The 15,230-nt window shown below is 39.6% G+C and overlaps 1 protein-coding gene across 3 annotated transcripts in view; it reads right to left on the bottom strand.

Moving 5' to 3' along the window:
- Positions 1-366: 366 nt before the first annotated feature.
- The window catches only part of FAM227A (family with sequence similarity 227 member A), a 96,276-nt gene continuing 81,412 nt past the window's right edge, over positions 367-15,230 (bottom strand). For 2 of the 3 annotated variants that reach the window (XM_058568359.1, XM_058568358.1), the window contains one exon: positions 7,499-7,591. In XM_058568359.1, coding sequence (XP_058424342.1) covers positions 7,548-7,591 — 44 coding nt within the window. In that variant the 3' untranslated portion in view covers positions 7,499-7,547. Of the gene's footprint in view, positions 2,599-7,456; positions 7,592-15,230 lie in introns of those variants that run through there. The other variant, XM_058568357.1, reaches the window with a different exon arrangement.

Genomic DNA, 15,230 nt, shown 5'->3' with positions numbered 1-15,230 from the left:
CATGATTTTCCTGCCCCAGACCTGGAACCAGACATTTCTTCAAGGATTCCTGGATCCTTTTAGTGCAAATAGTATTTCAAGACCACAGTCTGAGTCATTGCTACTAGGTTAATCTTTATTTCTAGGTCATTTCAATGGACAGAGTTAGGAAATACGTTTTTTTAAAAAATAGCTTTATTGAGGTATAAATGACATACAAGAAACTGCACATATTTAAAGTGTGCATCTGGTGTGTCTATACCTGTGAATCCTTCACCACAATGAAGATAGGAACATATCCATCACCCCCAAAAGTTTCTTCAGGCCTCTTTGTAATCCCCTCCATCTTCTCCTCCCCTCCGGTTTCGAGCTATGCCTCCGCCCCCAATCCAATTCCACAGGCAACTGTTTTTTTGTTTTTAAAGATAAAATACATCCTCAATTCACAATCAATTCAAAGTCAGGGCTATAGGATTGTTAACTTCCTCTCTTCTAGTTTAACATCTGAATTTCCTTTCTCCCATGCTGAGAATACTGGTTCTCAGCAACACTGGGAATGACAGAATTAGAGTATCACACAATTACTCATTTGCTTTATCCCACATTATAGTAAATGCTTCTTAAAGGTTGGTTCCCTTCAATGCTCTACCTCTCTCCCCTTACAAAAGACAACGAATTCCTCCTTATAATTTTCCCTTCTAATATTTACAAAGAGCAGAGACAGGTCTTTTCATCTTGAGCTTCCTAAGAGGCCTATGGTTATCAGTCCTCAGTAACTTCTGGAAGGGGTCCATGCAGGGATGATCTTGGCCCCAAGCGGTGCAACAGAACATCCTGAAAGACAGCACTGCAGTTTTCTCTGGGCCCAGATAACCAGGAGACCTTCTTTCTGAGTAGGGGGCTAGTGATAGAGATAGATAGGTAAATAGGCAATTACATCCACTATGGTAACTGCTACCATAATGGGAGTGCATGAAAGGCTGTAGGAACACACAGGAGGAGCACATGTGCCAACTTTGCTGGTGGTGTATCAGGGAAGGCTTCCTGGAGGAGGAGACATCTACTCAGGGTCCTGAAGGAGGAGCAGGAATTAGCGATGTTGGGAGTTAAAAGAGAAGAGGGAGGAGAAGGGATGTTCAGGTACAGAATTGGCAGCAGGCAAAAGGCCCAGAAATAGGAGAGAGCATGGCTCCTTAAAGGAGCTGCAAATAAAGAGTTGTTTGTGGCTTGGGTAGTGAAGGGAAGGCAAGAGAGAGCTCTGGTTATCTGAGCTATATGGTGCCTTGTTCACGGCAGGTGCTCAACATGTCCTGGTTTCAGAACAGTATACTTCTCAACAGCAGTGCTAACAACAACGACAATAACAGCTGGTAGCAATTACCAAGTGAAATACCTGTGCCAGGAACTTTGCATAAATTATCTCATTTAACCATCACAACAACACTACCCTGATAGACAGGCACTCCCTTGCTGCAGTCAAGAAAACAAGTTCAGAAAGGTCAAGTCACACAGCTACTACGCCTAAAGTCATACATCTATTATGAAGCAGGGCGGGGATTCAAAGCCTTGAATTTTCTGGGGCCAAAGATTGAGCTCCTTTCCTATCAACCTTGCTCTATCCCTTTACCTGGGTAATATTCTCCAAGGGGGTCACCTAGAGTTACCCTGAGGGTTCAAGTGAAGATGCATATCTCTGGGAAACACCATAGGTCCCATGGATGCAATTCCTTGCATCTTAATTCAGGCAAACAGCCATCTGCATTCTTTCTTCCCTCTTGGCTGTGCTGGGTAGACTGTTCCCGTGTGCCCTGAGGTCCAAATGATAAAGGCCAAGCCCCCTTAGCCCAGCTGCAGGTCCTTCCACACACTGGTCCCTGTGCCTCTGAGCCTCAGTGAAGTCTCTCTTGATTTGGTTTTTCTTGGATTGCACCAAGATCTTTAGCAAAGTATTAATGCATTTATTGGTTTACACATCCTTCCCCCTCTTCCAGACTGTGCGCCCCTTAAGGTGAGGGACTGCATCTTTGTTCATCTCTGTATCCACGGGGCCTGGTGCAGGCATGGTACAGAGTAGATACCTAGTGAATGCCTGCTCAACCTCTCCAAGCCCCAGGGTCCTCCTAGGAGAAATGGAGGTAACAATACCCCTCAGGGGGGCCCCCAGGAGGGTTAACCGAGATAATGTCTAAAAAGGGACTTAGAGTAGTCAGCACATAGTAAGTGCTCGATAAATGATGTCTCCTATGATCACTATTAATATGTTACATAATAATGTTATATATTCCATAGTATTATTAACAAGTGAATGAAAGAATCAGTAAGTAAATGCATGAATGCATGAGGTGCCTTAACTTCAATTTAAATCCTGACTTTGGCCCAGGGTAGGAGTGAACTTTAATATTCATTGTCCCATGAACTGGGAATGACTAAATGTGCTGCAGTATTATTTTTTTGTTTGTTTTGTTGTTTCCATTTTAGATTAAACCCAACAACACGTTCAGGCTTCATCCAAAAGTTCTCAATTCTTGGAAAAGGATTCATCCAGGTGAGCTGGAAGGTGAGAGGCTAAGGAAGGACACTTTCTCTTTCTGCTTTGGTTTTGGCTTCTTGGTGACCTCTCTGTGGATGAACCATAAAGACACAAACAGAAACAGATTAAAAAATCAGTGAGATCAAGAGAATGGAGAAAGGAATGCTCAGGATTATATAAACATCCTAGAAATCAACCACCCAGAGTGAAGCAAGTCAGAAGGCAGGGAAACGAAGGTGAAATCTACAGACTACGTGAAGTGTCTGAATGTACCAGGAGGAGATTTATACAACCACAGGAGAATTTGGAGATAAACTGTGATAAGTATATTTAAAAAAAAAAAAAAAAAGCAAGAAAACAGGCAGATTAAAAAAGAGAGAGACTTAGTTCCAAGGATAGCAGAAAATAAAAATAACCATAGAACACTCTGTGGCTCATGGCAATGGTGTTGATGGTATATTAATACTGATTAATGATCCAACCAAAATCGCAACAGAAACACATTGGAAGGATGAGAGACAGGAAGTATGTGCATGTGAGAAGAAGTCCAGTCCTTGCCTTTCCTAGTGAGAACCCAATAGATAACACCTAACACTGAAAACTTAAGGAGCCAGAGCATCATGGTATTTAGAAATAAGGAAGAAAACAAACACCAAAACAATCATTTAAAAAACTGGAAAGTGTTGTTGCTGGGGAATAGGAAAAAACTTGCAGAAGAGTGCAATTTTTTTGTAGCTAGCTTTGTAGAACTATTAATTAGTTAATTTAATAAGCATTTATATTATGTTTTGCATCAGTTAAACAGTTAATTTAATATGCTCTTATATATTACCTTGCATCAGGCGCTGTTCTAAGTGCTTTACAAATGTTAACCAATTTAATCCTCATAACAACCTTATGCTATACATACTATTATCATCCCCATTTTATAAATAAAGAAACTGAGATGAAGAGAAGTTAAGTAACTGCTCAAGGTCACACAGCTAGTAGGTCCTGAAGCTGGGATTAAAACCCAGGTGGTCTGATCCCAGAGCTGCCTCTCTATTTGATTCTTAAAGGATGAATATGTATTACTTTAATTAACATAAAAACAAAAAATTAAAAATCAGTGTGATCTTTTAAGAGGATTTTTTTCCTAACTTCATGAGTATAGAGAGGCAAAGTTATAAAATGTAATCAGTTATTTTTTCTATAAACAATTAACTGAAGCAGAATGCTAAACATACATTAACTAATCATTAATTCCTTCACCAAGAATTTGCTGAATCCCTACTATGTGTCAGCCACAGAAGCAGGTGCAGGAGATTCAATGCTGAATGAATTCAGACAAGGTCCCTAAACTTGGAAGACTTACAGTACAGAGAGGGAGCCAGACAACTCCATGACTACAGTAGGAGCTGTAGGATCTTCAGTGGAGCATGTTTGGAAAAGCACAGAATACAAAACAGGCAGTCACTAGGGCAGTCTGGGGAGACACCCTGGAGGTAGTGATGCCCAGACTGGGCTTTAGGGGTCAGGTAGGAATTAGCCAGATGAAAAAGTGGCTAAAGTATGTTTAAGGAAGGGGAAAGAGCAACGAATACTTATTAAAATGAACTGAATTGGTTGGTCTCCTCTTCCACTCAAAAATGGATGTCAAAAACCATTGTGTTTATAAGCCCCTCTTAACTGGGAGATTCGATACCACTGGGGTGCAAACCATGCTGCTATACTCCAGTTATCAGTGGCTGTTTCTCTAAACAAAGCAAAAAACGAATTGATAAAACTTTCTTCATGTTAGGTTTACCTCTTCAGTCTTCTCTTAAAAATAGTTAGGCTGTAGCTCAGGCCCTGGAGTCTGAGTGCTGGCTTCAAATCCCGGCTCCACTGCTTACCAAATGTGAGAACCTGGGCAACAGTCACTAAACCTCTCTGAGCCTCAGTTGCCTCAGTTGTAAGATGAGGATAACAACATCCCATATCTCACAGGAGTGCTTATTCTCACCGAATAAGGACCTGGCAAACTCAACTCTGTTGTGTGCCAATGATCAAGGTGATAAAAACAAATGAGTAAGTAAAAGTTATAATTAAGAAAAAATTGGTTGTGATTTCTTAACATATTATGTATTACTTTAAAATACCAAACTTTGCAGCTATACTAAAGATTCATGTTTTATGCCACTCAATAGCCCTTAGTTGGGTGCCAGATTTAAAGTGGTAATATTTTTATGGGCTTCTGCAAAGAGCACTGTGACTTCTGGCTGTCCTGTTCCCAGCAGATGGGAGAATCAGGGCTCTGAGCTCAGGGAGATACCCTGAGTACGTCAGCATCTGATCCTTCACCATTCAGTCCATCTGCACTCACTGCTGGCCTCGTCCTCTATCCCAGAGCAGTAACTCTGTGAAACAACTGCTGGACTGCTTTCTCCAAAATGGGTCTGTCCCAAACCTCCCAGTCTGGAATGTTCCAATGTAGTTCCTAGCACTGCTTTGTGCTCAGCGAGTTTTCATGTTTTAAAAGGTCTGAGAGCTTCGAGAAGAAGCATTTAACCCTGATCTTCTATGTGGGGGGAAAGTTTCCTGGAGGAGGAGACTTCATCTGCGCTGACTGTGAAGAAGCAGCGGGAACTGGCTGAGGAAGGAGGCTAGGGGTGGGACAGGGAATCATATTTCCTGCAGAGGAAGAAGCTTGTGCCGATCAAAGCCTGGAGGCAGGGAGAGCTTGGCCTCTTAGTGCAGCTGCAGGGGCTCAGCGTGGCTGAGAGGTGGCTGAGAGTGGGAGGTGGAGAGAGACGAGAGGCGAGGTGGGCAGGGACCACCTTGTGAAGGCCTCGTGTCTAAGAGTTTGGATTTTACCCCTAGGACCCTTAGGGTTATGAAGAGAAACTGCAGGTTTTAAGCAAAGGAGTAGCATGATAAAATATGGATTTTTGAAAGAAACCCATGAGGAACCTGGGCCTCAACTCAAGTGAGCCTCAGTTGCCTCTTTTGAAAAACAGGAAAAATAAAATTTACTCACAGGACTGTTCTGAGACTTTAATGGGATAACCGATGGAATATGCCTAGCACAGGGCAAAGAACACTTCCCCTCAATTTCCCTTCTAGCATTTGTGACCGGAAGAGCAGGTCCACTCTTATTCAGGCTCCTAAAAGTCTGGGGTCACCAGTCCTTAGTGACTTCTGAAGGAGGTGTCTAAGGGGACGTTTTTGGACCTAGACCGTGCCCTGTCTGAATGTGAAAACTCTTGGAGCTCGGAGGCTCTTCCCTGTGGGTGAAAACTAGTGCATTTTCTGGAGCTTCACCATGTCAGCGCCCAGTGGTGGGGAAGCAGGGTGAGGACTGCCCTAAAACGTGAGAACCCAGCTGGTCGAGGGCCCAGAAGACCAGGGAGTCCTTCTGGGCTGGGCTAGGCCAGTGCTCTCAAGCAGGCATTCTCAAAGGCTTCCAGAATTAAGGACTGTAAGAAGTTTTATGAAAACAATAATATAATGTCTATAAATTATTGACAGATTCTACGCCAGGCTCTTTATATGGGTTAGCTCTTTTATGCATAACTACCATCCACATTTTTTATGGCCAAGGAAACAGGCCCAGAGAACTTAGGTAACTTGATCTAAAGTCACAGAGGGGGCAGGACAAAGATCCAAAACCCCAGATCTTTTTACTGTCAAAGCTCCTTCTACTGCTTCCTCTTTTTCTGCAGGGGAAACTAAAAGGTAACTCCTTTACCTGGCTAATATTTACCTGGGCTCATCCCCACAACAAGATGGATCCAAAATGGATCCATTATGAGCAGAAGATACTGGAACTTCTATTTATATGTTTTTTATCTCATCCTTTTTAATTTCTATTTTTCTGTATGTTTTATAGTATACATACTATATTAGTATAGAACTATATATACATGATTTCTGAATAATTAATATATTATTAGGGGCTAAGTTTTCATAAATGCTTTACTGAGAGAGATGCAAGATCAAGAAAGCTTGGGGAGTAATGATCAAGAGGCATAGCCAGAGTTTCACGTAGAGGTAAATATTTGGGAGACTTTGCAAGTCCTCAAAAATATATATATATAGTCCCTGCATGAAGACCACCATTTGCCATTAGGACTTTTAAAATCCAAATATGACCACGAGGTTCCCCTGTTTAATATCTTTCAGTGGCTCCCCATGACTTAGAAAATAAAGGGCTTCATGGAAATCCCTTCACGATTTGTCCAGGGATCATCTCTAGGCTCACTTCTCCTGGAATCCCCTCACACACTTTCTTGACCTCCTGCCCCGCTACTTCCTGCCTCTGCGTCTTTGCCTCCGCTGCTCCGTCCACTGAGAACGCCAGCCTTTTCCCTCATCCCCCTCCTTCTGCCTGGCAAACACCTTATCTTCTCTAGACTTAGGTCAAGGCACACCACTTCAGTAAAGCGTTTCTGCATGGCTCCCAGGCCGTTGGGTTCTTTGTCCCCTCTGTCTAACAGTGCCTCTGGAACTTACGGCATTTATTTGTTGATACATCAGCCTTCTCTCTACCAGACTATCAGTCCGTCCAGAATAGGGACTGTGTCTTATCTACTATTATTTACCCAGTGTCTAGTGCAGGGAACTTTTGAAAGTTCTCCAAAGCTGTGCTTGCTGCTGTATAAAATGCAGTGGATAATCTCTACCTCATATGGCTGTTAAGAAGGTTAAAATGAGGTCACGTTTGTAACATATTTAGCTTAATGCTTGGCACAGTAAACAGTTAATAAATGGTAGCCATTATAATTCACTATTGTTTAAATAAAATAATGAATAAAAAGTAAATGCATGAATAAATATAGTGACCCAAGCAAAAAACTCCTCACTGCTGGTTTCACTCGGCCTAGGAAAAACTATAATGCATTCTTTCTCCAATCCTGGGAATAGTTATTTCTATTTCTCAGTCTTTGGCCACAATTTTCTTTTTCTCCTATTGTTGTTCTACCCTACCTGGTAGCAGAAATATCAGAGATTTTGTAGAGACTTCCTAGTCTCAGAGAAGAGAATTCATCAGGACTTGAAAGTGAGAAGGGAGAGTAGTTTAACTTCTGTCTCCTTTCTCTTTCTCTCTCTTCCTTTCCTTTCCTGTGGGGAAAACAAAAAAGATATCAACAAAAATTGGCTCAAAAATTCAGTGTAATTTCTTCAAAGGTTTCACTGGAATCTTGATAAGTGTTGAAATAAAAAGTTTACAATCAATCAATAACATTGGCAATAGCAAATAACTGTAGAGAGCTGAACACACCATGATGACTCCCTCATTCATCTTCTAAGCATTGACTGAGGACATGTTGGGTGCCAGGCACTGAGTAGGCCCAGGGAAAACAAGGTCATCTAGGGCAAGATTCTTGACCTCAAGGGTAAACTTTCACTCTAGGGAGATGGACAAGCAAATCTATGACTAGAGCAGGCTACATTCTGTGGAGTACGATCAGGAAAGCACAGAGCACATAATAGGTACCCTGAGTAGGTAAGCCAGGGAAGAATTCCTGAAGGTTATACGTAAGCTGAGTTTTAAGGGTCAGCTAGGGATTAGCTAGATTAAGAAGTAGTTGAAGGATAGTCAAGTCTGAGGGAACAATAATAATATTGGCGAATTTGACTGAGTTGGCTTTTTATATTTCTGAGAATCTAAAATGGATATCAGAAAGACTGTTACTGAGTCACCATTGATTCTTTGAGATTCCATGGCTCAAATATGTGGGTCTCAAACTAAACTGCTATTATAAAAAAAATGTGGTCTTTTTCTGGGTTGAAGGAAAATTTCAATTGGAAGGTTTAAGATTGAAAGGTTTCCTTGGCAAATTTCTCAACTTATTAAACTTTGGTTTCTTCATCTCTAAAATGGAGAGTATAATGCCATCTATCTGTGATAGAGACAGTTAGTTACCAACCCAACATCCAATTTCTCTTTTCTCTTTAGCAATAGAACCAGTTTTTGTTTAAGGTGGCAATGTGCCCAGATATTTTTTAAAACTACATTTCTCAGCCTCCTTTGAAACTAACATCGCCATGTGACTAATATCTGGCCCTTGAAATAAAGTGGTAATGTTATATGGTATTTCCAGGGAGGTTATTAAAAAGAGAGAGGGTAATAGGGATTGACTAAAAATGGGCATGAGGAATCTTTCTAGGATGATGAAAAAGTTCTAAAACTCGATTGTAGTAATTGTTGCAAAACTCTGTAAATTTACTAAAAATCACTGAATTGTACACTTAAAATGGGCAAATTTTATAGTAAATGATACCTCAATAATATTATAAAATAATAATAATACAATTATAAAACAGCATTTAAAATGTTTTTTAAATAATTTTTTTTTGTGTGAGGACGATCAGCCCTGAGCTAACATCCATGCTAATCCTCCTCTTTTTGCTGAGGAAGACCAGCTCCGAGCTAACATCTATTGCCAATCCTCCTCCTTTTTTTTTCCCAAAGCCCCAGTAGACAGTTGCATGTTATAGTTGCACATCCTTCTAGTTGCTGTATGTGGGACATGGCCTCAGCGTGGCCGGAGAAGCGGTGTGTCAGTGTGCGCCCAGGATCCGAACCCGGGCCGCCAGTAGTGGAGCACGTGCACTTAACCGCTAAGCCACGGGGCCGGCCCCTAAATAATATTTTATTTAAAAGGAAGAAGGTGCTGTAGCCAGGTAGTCACATTCTAGCAATGAGATGTAAGTGGAAATGTTGTTTGGGACTTCTGGGAATGCTCCTTAAAAAAGAATGGGGTTATAGATTAAAAGTAAATGGATGGAGAAAAATATACCATGCTAACACTAATCAAAAGAAAGCAGGAGTAGCTATATTAATTTCAGACAGAGCAGACTCCAAAGTGAAGAAAATTATCAGGGATAAAGGACATTATATAATGATAAGGGGTTAATTCTCCAAGAAGACATAACAATTCTTTTTTTGTCTGTTTGTTTTTGTTTTTGTGAGGAAGATCAGCCCTGAGCTAACATCCATGCCAATCCTCCTTTTTTTTTTTTTTTTGCTGAGGAAGACTGGCCCTGAGCTAACATCCATGCCAATCTTCCTCTACTTTATGTGGGACGCCGCCACAGCATGGCCTGACAAGCGGTGCATCAGTGCACACCCAGTATCCAAACCTGGGCCACCAGCAGTGGAATGCACGCACTTAACCGCTACACCATGGAGCCGGCCCCAACAATTCTTAACGTGTGTGCTCCTAACAGAGTGTCAAACTACGTAAGGCAAAAACTGATTGAACTGCAAGGAGAAACAGATGAATCCACTATCATAGTTGGAGACTTCAACACCCCTCTATCAGAAATGGACAGATCCAGCAGGCAGGAAATGAGTAAGGACATAGTTGAACTCAACAACATCATCAATCAACTGGATATAATTGATACCTATAAACTACATCACCCAACAACAGCAGAGTACACATTCTCCTCAAGCTCACATGTAACATTCACCAAGACAGACCACATTCTGGGCCATAAAATATACCTTAATAAATTTAAAAGAATAGAAATCACACAATGTCTGCCCTCAGACCAAAATGGAATCAAACTAGAAATCAATAACAGAAAGAGAGCTGGAAAATCCTAAAATAGTTAGAGATTAAACAACATACTTCTAAATAACACATGGGTCAAAGAAGAAATCTTAACAGAAATTTTAAAATATTTTGAACTAGAGTCAGCCCTGATGGCCTAGTGGTTAAAGTTCAGTGCACTCCCCACTTTGGTGGCCCAGGTTCAGTTCCTGGATGTGGAACCACACCACTTGTCTGTCAGTAGCCATACTGTGGCAGCGGCTCACATAGAAGAACCAGAAGAACTTACAACTATACACAGCTATGTACTGGGGGTAGGGAGGGTGGAGAAGGAAGAAAAAAAGGAGGAAGATTGGCAACAGGTGTTAGCTTAGGGTGAATCTTCCCCTGCAAAAAACAAACAAACAAACATTTTGAACTAAATGAAAATGAAAACACAATTTATCAAAATTTGTGGGATGCAGTGAAAGCAGTGCTTAGAGGGAAACTTATAATATTATATGCATACATTAGAAAAGAAGAAAGATCTAAAATCAATCATCTAAGTTTCCACCTAAGGAAACTAGAAAAAGAAGAGCTAATTAAATTCAAAGTAAGCAAAAGAAAAGAAATAATTAAAATTAGAGCAGAAATCAATTAAATTGAAAACAGAAAATCAATAGAGAGAATAAAACCAAAAGCTAGTTCTTCGAAAATATCAATAAAACTGATAAGCCTCTAGCCTGGCTAACTAAGAAAAAAAGAGAGAGGACACAAATTACTAATACCAGAAATGAAAGAGGGGACATCACTACAGATCCCATGGACATTAAAAACATAATAAAGGAGGACTATGAACAACTCTACGCCCACAAATTGGAAAACCTAGATGAAATGGACCAATTCCTTAAAAAACACAATCTGCCAAAACTCACACAAGAAGATATAGACTATCTGAATAGACCTATACCTATTAAAGAAATTGAATAAAAAATTAATAACCTGCTGAAACAGAAAGCACCAGGCCCAGATGGGTTCACTGGTGAATTCTACCAAACACTTACGGAAGAAATTATACCAATTATCTACAATCTCTTTCAGAGGATAGAAGCAGAAGGAATATGAGTCAAGCATTACCCTAATACCAAAACTAGACAAAGACATGACAAGAAAAGAAAACTATAGACCAGTATTTCTCATGAACATAAATGCAAACATCCTCAACAAAATGTTAGCAAATCAAATCTAACAATGTATAAAAATAATTATACACGGGGCCGGCCCGGTGGCGCAAGTGGTTAAGTGTGTGCGCTCTGCTACGGTGGCCCGGGGTTCGCCAGTTCGGATCCCGGGCGCGCACCAACTCACCACTTGGCAAGCCATGCTGTGGCAGTGTCCCATATAAAGTGGAGGAAGATGGGCATGGATGTTAGCCCAGGGCCAGTCTTCCTCAGCAAAAAAAAAAAAGAGGATTGGCAGATGTTAGCTCAGGGCCGATCTTCCTCAAAAAAAAAAATAATAATAATTATACACCATGACCAAGTGGGATTTGTCCCAGGTATGCAAGGCCATTTAACATTTGAAAATCAATTAATATAATCCATCACATCAATAGGCTAAAGAAGAAAAATTGCATAATCATATCAATAGATACAGAAAAAGCATTTTAAAAATTCAACACACATTCATGATAAAAACTTAGTGAACTACCTCAACTTGACGAAGAATATCTACCAAAAAAATGCAGCTAACAACATTCTAAATGGTGATAAACTTGAAACTTTCCCACTAAGATCAGGAACAAGGCAAGGATGTCTCTTCTAACCACTGCTTTTCAACATTGTCCTGGAAGACCATGCTAATGCAATAACATAAGAAAAGGAAATAAAATTTATGGATTGGGAAGGAAGAAATAAAACTGTCTTTGTTCACAGAAGACATGATCATCTGTGTAGAAAATCGGAAAGAACTGACAAAAAAACTCCTGGAACTAATAAGTGATTAGAACATGGTTGCAGGATACAAGGCCAATATAAAAAAAGTCAATTGCTTTCCCATATACCAGCAATGAACAAGTGGAATCTGAAATTAAAAACACAATACCATTTACATTAACACCCACACAAATGAAATATTTAGGTGTAAATCTAACAAAATATGTACAAAATCTATATGAGGAAAATTACAAAACTATGATGAAAGAAATCAAATAAGAACCAAATAAGTGGAGAGATATTCCCTGTTCATGGATAGGAAGACTCAATACTGTCAAGGTGTCAGTTCTTCCTAACCTGATCTACAGGTTCAATGCAATCCCAATAAAAATTCCAGCAAGTTGTTTTGTGGATATCAACAAACTGATTCTAAAGTTTATACAGATAGGCAGAAGACCCAGCACAGCCAACAGAATATTGAAGAAGAACAAAGTTGGTAGACTGACACTACCTGCATTTAAGACTTACTACAAAGCTACAGCAATCAAAACAGTGTGGTATCAGTGAAAGAACAGACATATAGATCATTGGAACAGAATAGAGAGCCCAGAAATAGACCTATATAAATATAGTCAACTGGTCTTTGACAAAGGAGCAAAGGCAATACAAAAGAGCAAAGATAGTCTTTTCAACAAATGGTGCTGAAACAACTGGACATCCATATGCAAAAAAATGACTCTAGACACAGACCTCACACTTTTCACAAAAATTAACTCAAAATGGAGCATAGATCTAAATGTAAAAATAAAAACTAGAAAACTCCTAGAAGGTAACATAGGAAAAAATCTAGATGACCGTAGGTTTTAGACACAACACCAAAGGCATGATGTGTGAACGAACTGATAAACTAAACTTTATTAAAATTAAAAACTTCTGCTCTGCAAAGTACAATGTCAAGAGAATGAGAAGACAAGCCACAGATTGAGATAAAATATTTGCAAAAGACACATCTGATAAAGGACTATTCTCCAAAATATACAAAGAACTCTCAAAACTCAACAATAAGAAAACAAACTACTTGATTAAAAAATGGGCCAAAGACTTTAACAGACACCTCACCAAAGATGATATACAGATTGCAAATAAGCATATGAAAAGATGCTCCACATCATATGTCATCAGAGACATGCAAATTAAAACAACAATGAGACACCACTACACGCCTATTAGAATGGCCAAAATCCGGAACACTGACAATACCAAATGTGAAGCAACAGGAACTCCCATTCATTGCTGGTGGAAATGCAAAATGGTACATCTACTTTAGAAGACAGTTTGGAGGTTTCTTACAAAAGTAAACACACTCTTGCCAAAGGATCCAGAATCACACTCCTTGGCATTTATCCAAAGAGTTGAAAACATATGTCCATACAAAAACCTGCACATGGATACTTATAGCAGCTTTATTCATAACCGCCAACACTTAGAAGCAACCAAGATGTCCTTCAGTAGGTGAATGAATAAATAAACTGTGATACATCCAGACAATGGAATATCATTTAGCACTAATAAGAAATAGGCTATCAAGCCCTGAAAAGACATGGAGGAACCTTAAATGTATATTACTAATGGAAAAAACCCAATCTGAAAAGGCTACATACTGTAGAATTCCAGCTGTATGACATTCTGGAAAACGCAAAACTATGGAGACAATAAACAGATCAGTGGTTGTCACAGATTTGATGGAGGTAGGGATGAATAAGAGTAGCACAGAGGATTTTTAGGGCAGTGAAAATATGCTGTATGATACTATGATGACAGATACATGTCATTATACATTTATCCTAAACTCGTAGATTATACAACACCAAGAGTGAACTCTAATGTAAACTATGGACTTTAAGTGATTATAATGTGTCAATGTAGGTTTATCAACTCTAACAAATGTACCACTCTGGTGGGGGATGTTGATAACAAGGGAGGCTCTGCATGTGCTGGGGAAAGGGGTACATGGGAAACATCTGTACCTTCCTCTTAATTTTGCTGTGAACCTAAAACTCCTCTAAAAATACATAATAAAAAAGAGAGAGATTGAGAATGGGTTAGCCCTCTTTTTCCCTCCCTTCTTCCAGTTGCTGGTCTGGAAAACAGACAGTACGCTTGGAACTCGAGCAGCCATCTGGATGGATCATGAGGGTCCCTGAGGAAGAATGCCAAAGCTAGGAGGGTGGATCCTGGATCCCTGAAGCCCCTGGAGCACCATGTCAGCCTACACTGTCTACCTCCAGACTTCTTTTATATGTGAGAATCAACCTTTGTGCCACTGTTATTTTTTATTTTTCTGTTATATACAACTAAATAAAATCCTAATTTACATATTACCTCAAAGAGCTGTTCTGAGAAGTAAATGAAAATTGGAAGGTTTTGTTTTGCTTTTGCTCTTGTTTTCTGGAGAAATTGAAATAAAGAGCTTCAGGCTTGGGGATACTAGACTAGTAGAAAATAAAGAGACTGAAGTTTAGTAATCAAGACTGAGGTTAAAATAAAGAGGTTTCCAGAATGCCGTTAGCCAGGCATATGCCCCGCAGGCAAATGACTGGAGGATTATTCTCCTAAGAAACCGAATGGCTTCTGAGAAAAGATATGTAGATGTTAATATTTAGGGGTCTCTCAGTGAGAATGCTGGCTTGCTTCCCTTTCTCCAAAAAAAGAGAGAGTCCACCAATTGAGAAGCCATGCCCACTGACACTAACTTTCATTGTCAGATTTTTAGAGGTTCACTCTTACATATAAAGACAGCCCAGGATCATCAATAATTTAAGGAAAACCTCAAAGATGAGAGAGAGTTCAAAACAAGAAAATAAACAAAAAACATAAAAAGGTACCCAAGAAAGGTACCCACAGAAATACTATGGGGGTCAAAAGAAACAAAAAATAAAGATTAATATTCTAAGTAATAGAAGAAAATATTGCATTCATGAAAAAGAAGAGGATGCTATGCAAAAGGAACAACCAAAATATAAGAACGAGCTCACTCTAGGAAATAACAATATTATAGTAGAATTTTTAAAATTAAAAGAAGTGTTGGAAGATAAAATGTAGAGACTCTCCTAGAAAGCAGGACAGAAATTCATACAGATGCCAACAAGAGAATAAAGTTAAGAAAATTAGAGAATCAGTCCAGGAGGTCCAACAACTGAGTATAATGGTTTCAGAAAAACAGAGCTAGGAAAATGAAGCAGAGGAAATTATCAAAGAAATAATAAAAGAAAAATTCTCAAAATT

This window comes from Diceros bicornis, chromosome 25 (assembly GCF_020826845.1).
Source record: "Diceros bicornis minor isolate mBicDic1 chromosome 25, mDicBic1.mat.cur, whole genome shotgun sequence".
Lineage (NCBI taxonomy): Eukaryota > Metazoa > Chordata > Mammalia > Perissodactyla > Rhinocerotidae > Diceros > Diceros bicornis.
The sequence above is the reverse complement of the archived record's forward strand: the minus strand, read 5'-3'. Positions and strand labels throughout refer to the sequence as shown.